The 17,172-nt window shown below is 43.2% G+C and overlaps 1 protein-coding gene across 1 annotated transcript in view; it reads right to left on the bottom strand.

Annotated features, from left to right (window-relative positions):
• Positions 1 to 1,024: 1,024 nt before the first annotated feature.
• The window catches only part of LOC124799183 (pickpocket protein 28-like), a 42,620-nt gene continuing 26,472 nt past the window's right edge, over positions 1,025 to 17,172 (bottom strand). Inside the window, exons 5-6 of the mRNA XM_047262718.1 lie at positions 5,868 to 5,959; positions 1,025 to 1,128 (exon numbers count right to left, since the gene is read on the bottom strand). Of these exons, the coding sequence (XP_047118674.1) occupies positions 1,025 to 1,128; positions 5,868 to 5,959 (196 nt within the window). The remainder of the gene's footprint in view (positions 1,129 to 5,867; positions 5,960 to 17,172) is intronic.

Here is a 17,172-nt window from a genome sequence, read left to right as displayed (position 1 = left end):
GACGCATTACGACTCGGCAGTTAGCGCTGCGTCTGACAATCAGCAAAGGAAGTGTGGATGCAATTATCAGCACTCTTGGATACTCAAAAGTGTGTGCCAGATGGGTCCCGCTGTGTCTAACGGTGGATCACAAGTCGCCCAGAAAAAACATTTGCCTTGATTTGTTGCAACGTTTTGAGGCGTCTTGTCCCGCATTGTGACAGGTGATGAAATCTGGGTTCACCATTTTGAGCCCGAAACAAAACGACAATGCATGGAATGGCAACATACCCACTCCTCACAGAAGAAAAAAATGCAAAGCAACTGCTTCCACCGGTAAGGTCATGATCACCGCGTTCTCGGACTGTGAAGGTGTGATTCCCATTGATGTGATGCCAAGGGGCGATACGTTTAATTCGGAAGCATATGTCAGTGCCTTAACAAAACTCAAGACGCGCCTCTGGAGACTTCGGCGCCACAGCGACCCAGGAGGTGTTTTGCTGCAACACGATAACGCTCGTTCCCACACAAGTCTGAGGGCTGCCGAACATATTGCAAAACGGAGTTGGACATTGTTACCCCATCCACCCTACAGCCCTGACCTAGCACTCTCGGACTTCCACTTGTTTGGGCCATTAAAGGATGCCATAAGTGGAAGACATTTTGAGGACGATAAGGAGGTGATTCACACACTGAAACACTGGCTCCGCCACCAGGACAACGATTAGTACCGATTAGTAGAAAGTCACAGAACGGCATGGAGATTACGTGTAAAAATAGGGTGTGTAGATAAAGCACCATTCTTTCGTGTGTGAAATTCTCATTACGTTCAATTAAGAATTGTTGAAGAATAAAATGCAGTGCATTACTTTCTGGGAACGACTCTTACTTGTAAGCAGAGACGCTTCATCCTCAAGATGACAAAATATAAAATTCTAGGTACACTGTGAGATGAGCAACTGTCGCGGGAAGAGTTTCTAGCACCCGGCAGTGGGCAGTGGAGCGTCACCGATGACGTCAGCAGCAGCAGTGGCAGCGGCGGCAGTCAGCGGAAGTGCAGGTAGGCCCTGGCGGTCAGGAAGTAGAGGCACTCCACCAGGCTGAGCACGCTGAAGCCCAGGAAGAGACCCAGCAGCCCGCCGCAGTTGGCTGTCCAACACAGTGACGTGTAAGTGTTCTCACCACACACTGAAATCTGGCACATCGAGTACGGTGGGTTCACCCCTGACGCACACAACGCCGCATATTTACCGCAACGTGAAATATACGCTGTCGAAATACATTATTATAGCCACATTCTATGAGAACGTGAGTAGCATAGCGCATGTTACATATCATATGGGATGAACTGACAAACTTGGCTTCGGAGGAAACTATCAGGCGCTCCGTAAGTGTCAGTCTCTAGCCTTGTTTCTCTCTTCTTATATCTCCTTATCGGGAACCAACAATACATCCATATTACACCATCTCAGCTTTTCCCACAAATCAAAGGTCAGCGAAATCACACCACTCAGTACCCACACAAGTGCCCGATCCTCGTCTCCAGGCAAACAAATTCCCCTGTTCTCCACCCGAAGATGAAGACATACTCTTCAGATAACTTGAATGCGGCCGGGTGACGTCGACAACCGCCGATATTTAGAGAGGTGCACACCCTGTCGTTTTCAAGGCCAAACTGCAGCAAGTAAGAGTCGAGCAAGGGAATTTAAAACCTCGTGTTGCAGAGCAATTTTGGAAAGATAACACACACATACACACAAACACACACACACACACATACGTACGTACATAAATTAGCGCCACAACACAACCAAAGATGACCAACGCTGGAAGTTATTGATAGCGAATATTAAAAACAGCATTAGCTCTGTCCTTCTGTTGTTTCATCAGAAAGAGAGCAAAATTACAGTCCGAATTTAAGAAAAAGCTTCTATCTCTATTCACAAAGTCACTAATTTCAAGTGTCTCCTTTATAACACTAGTCCAATATCTGGAATCTCCGAGTAGATATATTCCATGGGTTAGCCGTGTTCTGTAATGGCACATTTGCTCGGCTGTTATAAGTGTGTGTGACGATTATGCTCAGTACACCTGTCCTCCATGGTCCTGATGGTCTAACCAATATATGCCATGCCATAATCCGTCTTACGCAAACCAAGTTCATCTTTTACGGATCCTAAAACAGCCCTAATCTTCGATGGTGGTCAAAAACGCATTTCAAATTATACAGGATGGTCCATTTATCGTGACCGGGCCAAATATCTCACGAAGTAAGCGTCACATGAAAAAACTACAAAGAATGAAACTTGTTTAGCTTGCAGGCGGAAACCAGATGGCGCTATCGTTGGCCCGCTAGATGGCGCTGCCATAAGTCAACCGGATATCAACTGCGTTTTTTAAAATAGAAACCCCCACTTTTTGTTACATATTCGTGTAGTAAGAAAAGAAATATGAATGTTTTAGTTGGACCTCTTTTTTCGCTTTGTGATAGATGGCGCTGTAATAGTCACAAACATACAGCTCACAATTTTAGACGAACAACTGGTAACAGGTAGGTTTTTTAAATTAAAATACAGAATGTAGGTACGTCTGAACATTTTATTTCGGTTGTTCCAATGTGATACATGTACCTTTGTGATCTTATCATTTCTGAGAACGCATGCTGTTACAGCTTGATTACCTGTAAATACCACATTAATGCAATAAATGCTCAAAATGCTGTCCGTCAACCTCAATGCATTTGGCAATACGTGTAACGACATTCCTCTCAACAGCGAGTAGTTCGCCTTCAGTTATGTTCGCACATGCATTGACAATGCGCTGACGCATGTTGTCAGGCGTTGTCGGTGGATCACGATAGCAAATATCCTTCAACTTTCCCCACAGAAAGAAATCCGGGGACGTAAGATCCGGTGAACATGCTTCGACGACCAATCCACTTGTCATGAAATATGCTATTCAATACCGCTTCAACCGCAAGCGATCTATATGCCGGACATTCATCATGGTGGAAGTACATCGCCATTCTGTGATGCAGTGAAACATCTTGTAGTAACATCGGTAGAAAATTACGTAGGAAATCATCATACATTGCACCATTTAGATTGCCATCGATAAAATGGGGGCCAATTATCCTTCCTCCCATAATGCCGCACCATACATTAATCCGCCAAGATCGCTGATGTTCCACTTGTCGCAGCCATTGTGGATTTTCCGTTGGCCAATAGTGCATATTATGCCGGTTTACGTTACCGCTGTTGGTGAATGGCGGTTCGTCGCTAAACAGAATGCGTGCAAAAAATCTGTCATCGTCCCGTAATTTCTCTTGTGCCCACTGGCAGAACTGTACACGACGTTCAAATTCGTCGCCATTCAATTCCTGGTGCATAGAAATATGGTACGTGTGCAATCGATGTTGATGTAGCATTCTCAACACCGACGTTTTTGAGATTCCCGATCCTCGCGCAATCTGTCTGCGGATTAGCCGCGACAGCAGCTAAAACACCTACATGGACATCATTATTTGTTGCAGGTCGTGGATGACGTTTCACATGTAGCTGAACACTTCCTGTTTCCTTAAATAACGTAACTATCCGGCGAACAGTCCGGACACTTGGATGATGTCGTGCAGGATACCGAGCAGCATACATAGCACACGCCCGTTGGGCATTTTGATCACAATAGCCATACATCAACACGATATCGACCTTTTCCGCAATTGGTAAACGGTCCATTTTAACACGGGTAATGTATCAAGAAGCAAATACCGTCAGCACTGCCGGAATGTTACGTGATACCACGTACTTATACGTTTGTGGCTACTAAAGAGCCATCTATCACAAAGCGGAAAAAGTGGTCCAACTAAAACATTCATATTTCTTTACGTACTACACGAATACGTATTAAAAATGGGGATTCCTATTTTAAAAAAACGCAGTTGATATCCGTTTGACCTATGGCAGCGGCATCTAGCGGGCCAACCATAGCGCCATCTGGTTTCCCCCTTCAAGCTAGACGAGTTTCATTCTTCGTAGTTTTTTCGTTTGATGCTTATTTCGTGAGATATTTGGCCCGGCTACTATCAATGGACCACCCTGTATTCCCGCAGAATACGACCACTGATGTTGGAAGTATTTCCATAGTATGGCAAAACGGCCGTAGACTCTGGTCCCACATATTTATTACCATAATCACCCAGTGCATGGTTGATAGCTCGAAGTGCAATGTGCATCTGGTCTGTCTTTCCTGATGAAAGGTGACTTCTTGGTGGTGCAGCACAGCTGACAAATTTTCGGGCTTTGAGATTATGTGGGCCCCGTAAACAAAGGTACTAAGTACCCTTTCACCCTGAGCTGGGTGGCGAGAACAGTCTGGCTGTAGCTGCATATCAGTTTGACTTGGCTTCCTATAAACAACAATGTCCCAGTGTATCATCAACCTTCTTCCTTACCATCACGTCAAGTAAGGGAAGTCAGCATCCTTTTTCACGCCCATCCTGAAGCGAATATTCGGATGGATTGAATTCAGCTGTTCTAAAAAGCCGTTTAAATTCTGACTTTGCCGCGCAGGATTAGCCGAGCGGTCTAGGGCGCTGCAGTCATTGACTGTGCGGCTGGTCCCGGCGGAGGTTCGAGTCCTCCCTCGGGCATGGGTGTGTGTGTTTGCCCTTAGGATAATTTGATTAAGTAGTGTGTAAGCTTAGGGACTGATGACCTTAGCAGTTAAGTCCCATTTGAACATTTGAACAAATGCTGACTTCCGTGGGGCCAAACAACAGAAGTATCGTCCCGTATATTCGCTTCACGATAGAGATGGAAAAGGATAGCTGCCTTCCCATCCTTGATGTGTTTGTCAGGGGGAAGGGTAATGGGACATTGGGACATGATTTTTAGAGGCATCCTACTCACACTGATTTGTATCTACCTGCTAACAGTTGTCACCACCCGGCACAGCGTGAAGGGATATATCGTACATTGGTTCACAGAGTCCACGTCATCTCAGACCCTCAGAGTTTATCAACGGAGATAGCCCACCTTGACGTCATCTTTCACCAGAGCTGAGATATCCCACCTTGACGTCATCTTTCACCAGAGCTGAGATATCCCACCTTGACGTCATCTTTCATCAGAATATAGTGAACGACAGATCAGACGGGCGCTGCGATATCGACGAACCACGCACCGGGGAGTCATGATGATTACGAGGTGGCACAAATGCTTACGCTCTTTTTGATTTACATAGGGAGTATTTCCAACAGCATTGGTCGTTTTCTGCGGAAATATGATGCGAGATGTGTTGTTCGACCGCCATCTGAGGTTAGAGCCCTTTCGGATTTGTAAAGGATGAACATGGTTTTCTTGAGACGGGTGTCTGTCGTATTACTTGCAGTTGCAGCATGTCATAGGGCCCATTCCTAAAAAGGAACGAGGTTTTCCAGCAAGGCACCTCGGCTCGGCAGATGTCTACAATTGCCTGCAATTGAACGTAGGAGCACGATCAGTTTTTCAAATACCTTAGATCTTGATCCAGTTGAGTAACGTCACCCTTCAATCGGTGCTTTCACTGAGAGAGTCTCTCCTCCACCACCACCCCTTTCCTTCCACGTACCTTTCTCCACTTACTGCACACAGACGTCATGCCTCCAGACACCTGTGAGAACCTATCAGAACCTGTGTCTTTGCAGCTTGTCTAGGTGGTCTGTACATTTAAACTTATTTTTGTTGCTAGAAGGTGATCATAATAATGTATTTCGGCGGTTAACATCGACACACTGATGTCAAAAACAGTAATGTAATGGGTTTTGTTACGTATCTTAGTGTCGCATGCGACAGAAACGTCTAATAGTGTGAGGAAATATTGTTTAAAGAAGATTAAACGTATGATCTTACCTAAGAAACTGGTAAACCCATAGAGCTCAGTGCGAAAACTGGGGATGAACTGGCTGTTTTTATAATATATCACCACCCTTCCGAAAGTGAAGCTGTAAAAGAACAACATATCTTAGATATTAGGGAGTAAGTTCTATCTACAATATCTAAAAGAAATTATGATAATTATAGACCATCATACATTATTTGTATCTGTAGTTTATTTTAGAGTGCAGGCTTAGAGTTACATATATTATCCTTTTTCACTAGCTTTGTTGGACAAGCTGTTTTTGGTCAAATAAGTTTATTCGATTATCCTATAACATTTTTACATATTCTGATGCTGCCTCGCAAGGGCGAAACGCGGAATTGTTTTCAATAAAAACAATTTTGCAAATGAAACTGTTTTCATTTAAAAAAAACTATTCATTTCCGTTAGAAAGGCAACAGGGGAACATTCTCTCCAATTGGGAAAGGCGAAAACCGAGTGAGGTGACGCAATACTAAGACTCTGGATTCGCATTTGGAAGGATGTGGATTCTAGTCCCCACCCGACCGTCCACATTTACGTTTTCCGTGGTTTTCCTAAATTAGCATGAGCGAATACTTGGATGGTTCCTTTGGAAAGGAAGCGCTCGTATTTCTTCTCCATCCCTTCCCAATACAAGCTTACGCTTCGTCCCCAAAGACTTTGTTGTCGACGGGACTTTCAAACTAAACCTGCTTTCCCTTCATTTTGATGAGCTAAAGATCGGGGCTTTTGAGCAGTACAGTCACGCCTATCCATCTGTCCACATTATCAAGCAGGACACAATTGTTCTACTTTTTAGATAGCATCACTATCAAGCTAATGCAAGAATTTTGCGTTCCCAGCTCTTGCCACAGCATATTAAGTAATCTTGTTCTTTATCAGCGCATGAAGATCAAGCTGGTAAATACGACTGAATATACTGGATTTAACAAGAAGTGCTGGTCAATGTCATTCCTGCATATATTAGTTTGGAAATAAAGGCGAAGTCCGAAGCAGCGAAGCGAACTGTGGAGTTTCCCAGTTACGCTTCATAATTGCTCAAAAGCCAACATCGCGATAGCTGAAATAATATATATATATATATATATATATATATATATATATATATATATACATTCAGATGACGAGCAGTATAAGCATTTAAAAATTTTGTGTAACATGTTTCGACGAAGGCCCGCGGTATTTTTGCCATCGGTCGATTTGATGGTTGAGCCGCAACCGATGAAAACCGCTCTAGATTATTACACTTAATCGAACAGCACAATGCAACCGCCAAGCTTAACACCACAATCAGAAGGTGTACGACTATCGACTTGTCCTCGTTCCGTGGATCATTGCGTAGAGGGACACTAGTACAAAATCTGCTGGTTAGGAGCTTTTCTCCACCATCTCTCCGAATGTTAATAGTTAATTAATAGCGGAGAAAATTACGTCTGCCACAAGAATCCAAACTGGCTATCCCCAAATCGAGAACCGGGGCACGAAGCTGCGTTAGCGATGGAAGCCTCGAAATGTTATTGAGAGGTATTTTATGCGCCGTCCGTGACTGTTTCTCTTACGTCTGAAAAATGTCAAAAATAATGTATTCCCGGTCGAATACGTGCAGTGGAATAACGACACTCTGGAGTAAAGAATTTTATTTCGTGATGCGGTAGTCATTTGGCAAACCAGTAAAGTAATTTTATGATTTTATGTTGAGTTCTATAAATAATATTGTGCGCATATGTTTACGTAACATTAGTATTAAAAACAGTTGTTACCATGAAGGAAAGATCTCATGGCTTTAGATGAAAAGTAATGAGAGAAAAACAGTAATTAAATTTGGTAACGATTACACAAACATCCAAATGGTTACCGTGAGTTACGCACGCAATACAATTTCTATGAAGTGTTGCTAGTCGTTGCATATCATTTGTTTTGATAATTATAATTAACATCATGCTCTCCGAATTATCCTTTTTAGTCTTCACGTTACCGATGTTTTCTACATTTAAGCTCGCGCCAGTGCATTTTGTTCAATTGTCACATTAACATTCTTGCCCAGTATTTGCGTGATTTCAAAGTCATTGCAGTCTTTTACTAAATTTAACTTCTGTTCGTTTTGGAGCTGGCGACCGTTTTTTTTCTGCAATCTAAATTCTTTCACACAATTTTAGTACACAAAATTATGGCTAAATACAGTGACACTCCCCCCCATGAACCATGGACCTTGCCGTTGGCGGGGAGGCTTGCGTGCCTCAACGATACAGATAGCCGTACCGTAGGTGCAACCTCAACGGAGGGGTATCTGTTGAGAGGCCAGACAAACATTTGGTTCCTGAAGAGGGGCAGCAGCCTTTTCAGTAGTTGCAGGGGCAACAGTCTGGATGATTGACTGATCTGACCTTGTAACACTAACCAAAATGGCCTTGCTGTTCTGGTACTGCGAACGGCTGAAAGCAAGGGGAAACTACAGCCGTAATTTTTCCCGAGGGTATGCAGCTTTACTGTATGGCTAAATGATGATAGCGTCCTCTTAGGTAAAATATTACGGAGGTAAAATAGTCCCCCATTTGGATCTCCGGGCGGGGACTACTCAGGAGGACGTCGTTATCAAGAGAAAGAATACTGGCGTTCTACGGATCGGAGCGTCGAATGTCAGATCCTTTAATCGGACAGGTAGGTTAGAAAATTTAAAAAGTGAAATGGATAGGTTAAAGTTAGATATAGTGGGAATTAGTGAAGTCCGGTGACAGGAGGAACAAGACTTAGCCGGCCGAAGTGGCCGTGCGGTTCTAGGCGCTGCAGTCTGGAGCCGAGCGACCGCTACGGTCGCAGGTTCGAATCCTGCCTCGGGTATGGATGTGTGTGATGTCCTTAGGTTGGTTAGGTTTAATTAGTTCTAAGTTCTAGGCGACTTATGATCACAGAAGTTAAGTCGCATAGTGCTCAGAGCCATTTGAACCATTTGAACAAGACTTTTGGTCAGGTGAATACAGGGTTATAAATACAAAATCAAATAAGGGTAATGCAGGAGTAGGTTTAATAATGAATAAAAAATAGGAGTACGGATTAGGCTACTACAAACAGCATAGTGAACGCATTATTGCGGCCAAGATAAACACGAAGCCCACGTCTACTACAGTAGTACAAGCTTATATGCCAACTAGCTCTGCAGATGACGAAGAAATTGATGAAATGTATGAGGAAATAAAAGAAATTATTCAGGAAGTGAAGGGAGACGAAAATTTAATAGTCATGGGTGACTGGAATTCGAGAGTAGGAAAAGGGAGAGATGGAAACATAGTAGGTGAATATGGATTGGGGCTAAGAAATGAAAGAGGAAGCCGCCTGGTAGAATTTTGCGCAGAGCATTACTCAATCATAGCTAACACTTTGTTAAAGAATCATGAAAGAAGGTTGTATACATGGAAGAACCCTGGAGATACTAAAAGGTATCAGATAAATTATATAATGGTAAGACAGAGATTTAGGAAACAGGTTTTAAATTGTAAGACATTTCCAGGGGCAGATGTGGAGTCTGACCACAATCTATTGGTTATGAACTGTAGATTAAAACTGAAGAAACTCCAAAAAGGTGGGAATTTAAGGCGATGGGACTTGGATAAACTGAAAGAACCAGAGGTTGTACAGAGTTTCAAGGAGAGCATAAGGGAACAATTGACAGGAATTGGGGAAAGAAATACAGTAGAAGAAGACTGGGTAGCTTTGAGGGATGAAACAGTGAAGCCAGCAGAGGATCAAATAGGTACAAAGACGATGGCTAGTAGAAACCCTTGAGTAACAGAACAAATATTGAATTTAATTGATGAAAGGAGAAAATATAAAAATGCAGTAACCGAAGCAGGCAAAAAGGAATACAAACGTTGAAAGGTGGCTACACTGAGCCACTGCGCCAGAGATTGCGCCAAAGAGTATTATTAAGCCGCCTCCACAGTGCTTGGGGAGAGCTCGTAGTAGTCAGTTCTTGGGGAGAGCTCGTAGTAGAGTGTTTGTTCAGATGTGCTAGTAGGCAGTGCTTGCTGAGATGTGATATTGGAGAGTTCTGGTTGAGATGTGGTAGTAGCGTGTCGGTGTGGAGAGATTGTAATGTTTAGAGTGCTTTTCATCAATATAAATTAAGGTAACAAACTATTTTTCTTTTTTTTCTCATTATTTCAATGTCCTGAATAATGCGTCATTACAGGTTCAGTCAACAAAGCATCTGGGTTGTGTTCTTGTATTGGAGTGTAATTCTGCTTTCCTTACGCAATTATAATATTTAAATTTTTTAGTTACTTCAGTATAAATGGTATTTAAAATTTCTTGTCTTGTTGAAGAAGAACCGTGCCAGATGTGTACGTTGAGTCACACTCCCATACACAGAACAACTACACTTGTGCTTTGGTTTAGTAGGTTTTATAGTTGCTGGGGACTTAATTAATTAACTGTGTTAACGAAAATTTTGTTTCATTGTTTGTTGTTATTCTACGCAGTCAGATTGCGTACAAATACTAGTCAGGGCCAACCGTTTACGAAACAGCGTAATCGGACATACAGCTACAAAAAATTTAAAAATTATTTTCAAATTATTTAATTAAGCCCCCATGCAACGTCTCAAAAATGATATCAACAGAAAGTGCAAAATGTCTAAGCAGGGGTGGCTAGAGGACAAATGTAAGGATGTAGAGGCTTATCTCACTAGGGGTAAGATAGATACTGCCTGCAGGAAAATTAAAGAGACCTTTGGAGAAAGGAGAGCCACTTATATGAATATCAAGAGCTTTGATGGAAACCCCGTTCTAAGCAAAGAAGGGAAAGCAGAAAAGTCGAAGGAGTATATAGAGGGTCTATACAAGGGCGATGTACTTGAGGGCTATATTATGGAAATGGAAGAGGATGTAGATGAAGATGAAATGGGAGATATGATACTGCGTGAGAGTCTGACAGAACACTGAAAGGCCTGAATCGAAACAAGGCCCCCGGAGTAGACAACATTCCATTAGAACTACTGACAGCCTTGGGAGAGCCAGTCCTGACAAAACTCTACCATCTGGTGAGCAAGATATATGAGACAGGCGAAATACCCTCAGACTTCAAGAAGAATATAATAATTCCAATCCTAACGAAAGCAGGTGTTGACAGATGTGAAAATTACCGCACTATCAGTTTAATAAGTCACAGCTGCAAAATACTAACGCAAATTCTTTACAAACGAATGGAAAAACTGATAGAAGCCGACCTCGGGGAAGATCAGTTTGGATTCCGTAGAAATGTTGGAACACGTGAGGCAATACTGCCCCACGACATATCTTAGAAGAAAGATTAAGGAAAGGCAAACCTACGTTTCTAGCACTTGTAGACTTAGAGAAAGCTTTTGACAATGTTGACTGGAATACTCTCTTTCAAATTCTGAATGGGGCAGCGGTAAAATACAGGGAGCGAAGGGCTATTTACAATTTGTACAGAAAGCAGATGGTATTTATAAGAGTCGAGGGGTATGAAAGGGAAGCAGTGGCTGGGAAGGGAGTGAGACAGGGTTGTAGCCTATCCCAGATGTTATTCAATCTGTATATTGAGCAAGCAATAAAGGAAACAAAAGAAAAGTTCGGAGTAGGTATTAAAATCCATGGAGAAGAAATAAAAACTTTGAGATTTGCCGATGACATTGTAATACTGTCAGAGACAGCAAAGGACTTGGAAGAGCAGCTGAACGGAATGAACTGTGTCTCGAAAGGAGGATATAAGATGAACACCAACAAAAGCAAAACGAGGATACTGGAATGTAGTCGAATTACGTCAGGTGCTGCTAAGGGAATTAGATTAGGAAATGAGACACTTAAAGTAGTAAAGGAGTTTTGCTATTTGGGGAGCAAAATGACTGATGATGGTCGAAGTAGAGAGGATATAAAATGTAGAATGGCAATGGCAAGGAAATCGCTTCTGAAGCAGAAAAATTTGTTAACATTGAGTGTAGATTTAAATGTCAGGAAGTCATTTCTGAAAGTATTTGCATGGGGTGTAGTCATGTATGGAAGTGAAACGTGGACGATAAATAGTTCTGACAAGAAGAGAATAGAAGCTTTCAAAATGTGGTGGTACAGAAGAATGCTGAAGATTAGGTGGGTAGATCACATATCTAATGAGGAGGTATTGAATAGAATTAGGGAGAAGAGCTTGTGGTACAACTTGACTATAAGAAGGAATCGGTTGGTAGGACATGTTCTGAGACATCGAGGGAGCACCAATTTAGTATTGGAGATCAGCGATGAGGGTAAAAATCGTAGAGGGAGACCAAGAGATGAATACACTAAACAGCTTCAGAAGGATGTAGGTTGCAGTAGGTACTGGGAGATGAAGAAACTTGCATAGGATAGAGTAGCAGGAGAGCTGCATCAAGCCAGTCTCAGGACTGAACACCACAACAACAACAACAGTGACACTTTACCTTATTACTTTTACTTTTCGATCATCATTGTGCATAGTAAACACTCGTGTGGTATCAATCAGGTTGTAACTGTCTATACTGCTCAGAAGCATTAGGTGAACATAATTTTGGGCGTCTGCTATACTCCATTCAACAATAATTGAGGGTTGGCTGTTGTTGTTGTTGTTGTGGTCTTCAATCCTGAGACTGGTTTGATGCAGCTCTCCATGCTACTCTATCCTGTGCAAGCTTGTTCATCTCCCAGTACCTACTGCAGCCTACATCCTTCTGAATCTGGTTAGTGTATTTATCTCTTGGTCTCCCTCTACGAGTTTTACCCTCCACACTGCCCTCCAGTACTAAATTGGTGATCCCTTATGTTACCAAATATACCTCTTGTCTTTCACAAATTAAGTAAACAAGAAACATCGATTGTTTACATAAAAAGAACTGAAATGCCCGAGAGGGCCGGCCGGAGTGGCCGAGGGGTACTAGGCGCTACAGCAGTCTGGAACCACGCGACCGCTACTGTCGCAGGTTGGAATCCTGCCTCGGGCATGGATGTGTGTGATGTCCTTAGGTTTGTTAGGTTTATGTAGTTCTAAGTTCTAGGGGACTGATGACCTCAGAAGTTAAGTCCCATAGTGCTCAGAGTCATTTGAACCATTTTTTGCCCGACAGGTGTCGAAAACAAAATGGAAATGATCATTCATTCCTTCAACCTGGGTACTTTTTATTCGCCTTTGAAAGCTCCAGTAACATGTATGCCTACCGTGAGTGTTTATCACTGCCTGACACCTACGCAGCATGCACCGTATAACTCTTTGGAGGTCACCCCGTTGTGACCGTTCCCATTCTTCAGTAGGGTCTTGGAGAGGTTGCGGTGGAACAGGACGAGCACGAATACGTCTATTAAGCGTGTTAGGGTTTAGGTCACGACTCACCGCTGGCCATTGCATCACCTCAACGTCCAGGCTTCGCAACACATCCTTGCTGACGCCCGCCACATTGGCTTTGGCATTAGAAGGAAGTCAGGGTCACCCCTCTATGCAGCAATCACCATATGGTCCAACAGGATCTGTTCAATGTTCTGCTTGGCTGTAAAGCGATCATAGACATCGAAAAGATCCGTGTGGCTGTCGACATTGAAACCTTCCCACAACATTACAGAACCTTGGAAATCTGTCAGTTTTCTGGACAATATTAGGCAGGCACTATTCACCACGGCTCCCCGCACGCGAACACGCCCATCAGTTTGCGTCACAGCAGATCTGCACTTCTCTGATTAATACGTTTCGCCAGTGACGAAGTTGCCAGATGACATGGGAACGGCAGAACTGAAGACGAGCTGCTAGATGTTGTCTTGTCAAATGTGGTACTCGAATACGATCTCTGGATCGTAAGGCCCTTTTCGTAACATACTCATTAGTGCGATAGGACGCAGTGGCTCCAGCGGCGCTTTTGTGATCGTCCAGCAGTGCTCTGGCAGTATCTGTACGGCGCCGCAACGCCGGGATGGCCAGAAATCTGTCTTACCGTACAACGTTGTCTAACCCGTCTTGTGTACTGGCCTGCCTCCGTATAGCGTGTGCCCAACCTATGTGTTACACATGGAGAGGCAAAGGATTCCTTTTTGAACGAGAGAGACCTCAATTGCAACTTGCACTTCATTAAGATATCGCATTGCATGTGGTTGGTTGAATACAACTTCCACAAATGACAACTGCCATCTGTGTTCTTCACTAGCAAACATTGGGACACCGGTACTCACTTCCTTGGAAAGGTCGCCTGATACTGTAAAACATAACACTGCCAATAGATGGTGAATGATTGTAATTGTTGTTTACATTGAACGGGCAGATCTGAAACCATGTAATAAGACCATAGCTACCGCCTGTATTAAAACGGGTTTTACATACCGGACTTTGATACACGTGTTCGCCTAATTGTTTTGAACAATGTATATTCTGCCTGTTGTGACTAACAATTCGCAATTTTTCACAAACGCAGCTTTTATTGAGGTAAGTTCACAAGGTTGATGACTGAACAACAAACGAAAAGGTAACAACAACGATGCCAGTAAAAGTCTCCTAATTGAGGCAAACAAAAGTTCACTTCTATGTTCCACAAAGGTTCGTGGTAACACACATACACACACACAGAAACACACACACACACACACACACACCCACACACACTAGTAAGAGTTCAATTCTGAGACGAAGACGTAATCTTCAGCGGTCGAAGTACACGAGGTCGGCATCCGGAGTGAACTGAACTTCGGGGCTGGTTCTAGCCCCTAAATAGCTGTCTCCAGCCAATCAGGTTTTGGCGTAGTGATGTTTCCTACATGCTGTGGCTCGATCTCCCCCTGCAGGAAGTAGTGCTCGGAAAGTCTGTTAACATTATTTTGTGTGTAAATAGCCGTTATTTACCATGGTGCTTTTGGTACGCCTTGGCCATAGACAAACTGTCCTCAGTGGTGTAATATGGGTTGCCGGCCCTCAGGGGCTACCTTGGCTCTGGCATAACACTGCCCATAAGGATTGATCTTCGGAATCGATATCCTGTTTCGAATAATTACGGAACATGGGTACACGTGTCACGGAAATCTTTTATACATCGGAGACTACAGGTACTTTATGACCTGTGCCCGCAGTGCTCAGCAAAGCGACGTCATACAGGGAGAAGCAAGCGGTAGCTTCAAGCCCCGACGTTGTTTCATAAGAACGTATATTCAGGATGCAAGAGCCCTAAGTCAGGGAACTGACAGACAGCGTGACGTTGGCCAGTACTACTGTTCCAGCTAGGCTCCTTCAAGAGCTGACTAAATAAGAAGAGCAGAAGTAATGAAATCATCGCCATCTGTCTTTCTATTTATATTTATACTCTGCAAACCACCGTAAGGTGCATGCCAGAGGGTACGTCTCACTGTACCAGTTATTTGTGTTTGTTACATTCGTGTATGGAGCGTGGGAAAAATGACTGTTTGAATGCTTCTTTGGGCGCAGTAATTATTCTAGCCTTATCCTCATGATCTTTATGTGAGTGATACGTAGGGGATTGAAATATGTTCCAAGATTTTTCATTTAAAGCCGGTTCTTGAAATTTTGTTAATAGACCTCCTCTTAATAGTTTACATCTATTTTCAAGATTATGCTATTCCAGTCCTTCAGTATGTCTGTGACACTTTCCCAAGATTCGAAAAGAAATGCGACCATTCGGGCTGCCCTTCTCTGTATACGTTAGTCCTATTTGGTGTGGGTCCTATACACTTGAGCAATATTATAGAACCTGTCGCACGAATCATTTGTAAGCAATTTCCTTTGTAGGCGGATTGCACTTCACCAGTTTTCTACCAACAAACCGAAGTCTGCCACCTGCTTTACCCACAACTGAGGCTGTTTGATCACTCCATTTAATATCCTTACAAAGTGTTAAGACCCAGGTGTTCGTACGGGTTCGTTGATTTCAAGAGTGACTCACTGATATTATGGTCATAGGATACTAAGGTTCTTGTTTTGTGAAGTGCACAATTTTACATTTCTGAATACATAAAGTAAGTTGCCAATCTTTGCACAACTCTGAAATCTTACCAAGATCTGACTGAATATTTATGCAGCTTCTTCCGACAGTACTTCATCATAGGTAACTGCATCATATGCAAAACGTCTGAGGCTACTATTAATATTGTCTGCAATATCAATAATATACACCATGAACAGCAAGGGTTCCGACACACGCCCTGGAGCACAGCTGAAGTTACTTCTACATCTGACAATGACTGTCGATCCAAGATAACTTACTGTGTCCTACCTACCAAAAAGTCCTCAACCCAGTCACAAATTTCACTTGACACCCCATATGCCTCTCCACGTGTAATACATAGGCTGTGCACACGCTATAGGGAGGCAGGTCAGTACACAAGGCGAGTTAGACAAGGTTGTACGCTAAGACCAATTGGTGTGGTACTGAGTCAAATATTTTTCGGAAATCAAGAAATACTGCATGTATCTGGCTGCACTTGATCCAAGGTTTTCAGTTATGTCACGTAGGAAACGTGCGAGTTGAGTTTCACGTAATCGATGTTTTCGGAATCCATGCTGATTACTATTGATGAGGTCATTTTGTTTGAGATCAGTATATGTTTCAAGATTCTACAACAAGTAGATGTCAAAGATTTTGTTCGGTAGTTTTGTGGATCACTCTACAACCCTTTTTGCAGACGGGTGTGACCCGTGCTTTTTACCAGGAACTTGGCACGGTTTTTTGTTCGAGCGATCTACCCTAGATGATAGTTACAAGAAGGGCTAACTCGGCTGCCAATTCAATACAGAATCGGACAGGGATTTCATCAGGACCTGCAGCTTTGTTCACTTTTGACGATTTCAGTTGTTTCTCAACACCACTGACACTAACACTTCTTTGATTCATCTTTTCAGTGGTACGAGGATTAAATAGGGGCAGTTCTCCTGGGTTTTCATTTGTAAAGGAACATTTGAAAACGGAGTGGCTTCGAGCGGCTGCTACGGCCTGTATCTCTTCCAGGATGGAGGTGCTGCTCTTGGAGAAGTACTGGCCGACAGACTCTCATAACTAACCCCCGAAATCAGACACTCATTCTCAGACGCTCTCAGATGCTCGTCGTGGTCACGCTGTCTCCATCGGCTGCTGACTTCAAATGGAGACCAGTACAGAGGCAGACAAAGTATCTAGTCATCTACCAAGGACTTGGTCTCCAGCAGCAGCAGCAGGCAACCACTTGAAATGCGAAACGTTTGCAGACGACTTGGTGCCTTTGCAGTACTGGATCTTCCTCTCGGTGAGTACCACCTGCTGTCGGCCACCTTTCTAGTGGGACGCATGTTCGAACCTAGGCTAGGAACAAT

This window comes from Schistocerca piceifrons, chromosome 5 (assembly GCF_021461385.2).
Source record: "Schistocerca piceifrons isolate TAMUIC-IGC-003096 chromosome 5, iqSchPice1.1, whole genome shotgun sequence".
Lineage (NCBI taxonomy): Eukaryota > Metazoa > Arthropoda > Insecta > Orthoptera > Acrididae > Schistocerca > Schistocerca piceifrons.
The sequence above is the reverse complement of the archived record's forward strand: the minus strand, read 5'-3'. Positions and strand labels throughout refer to the sequence as shown.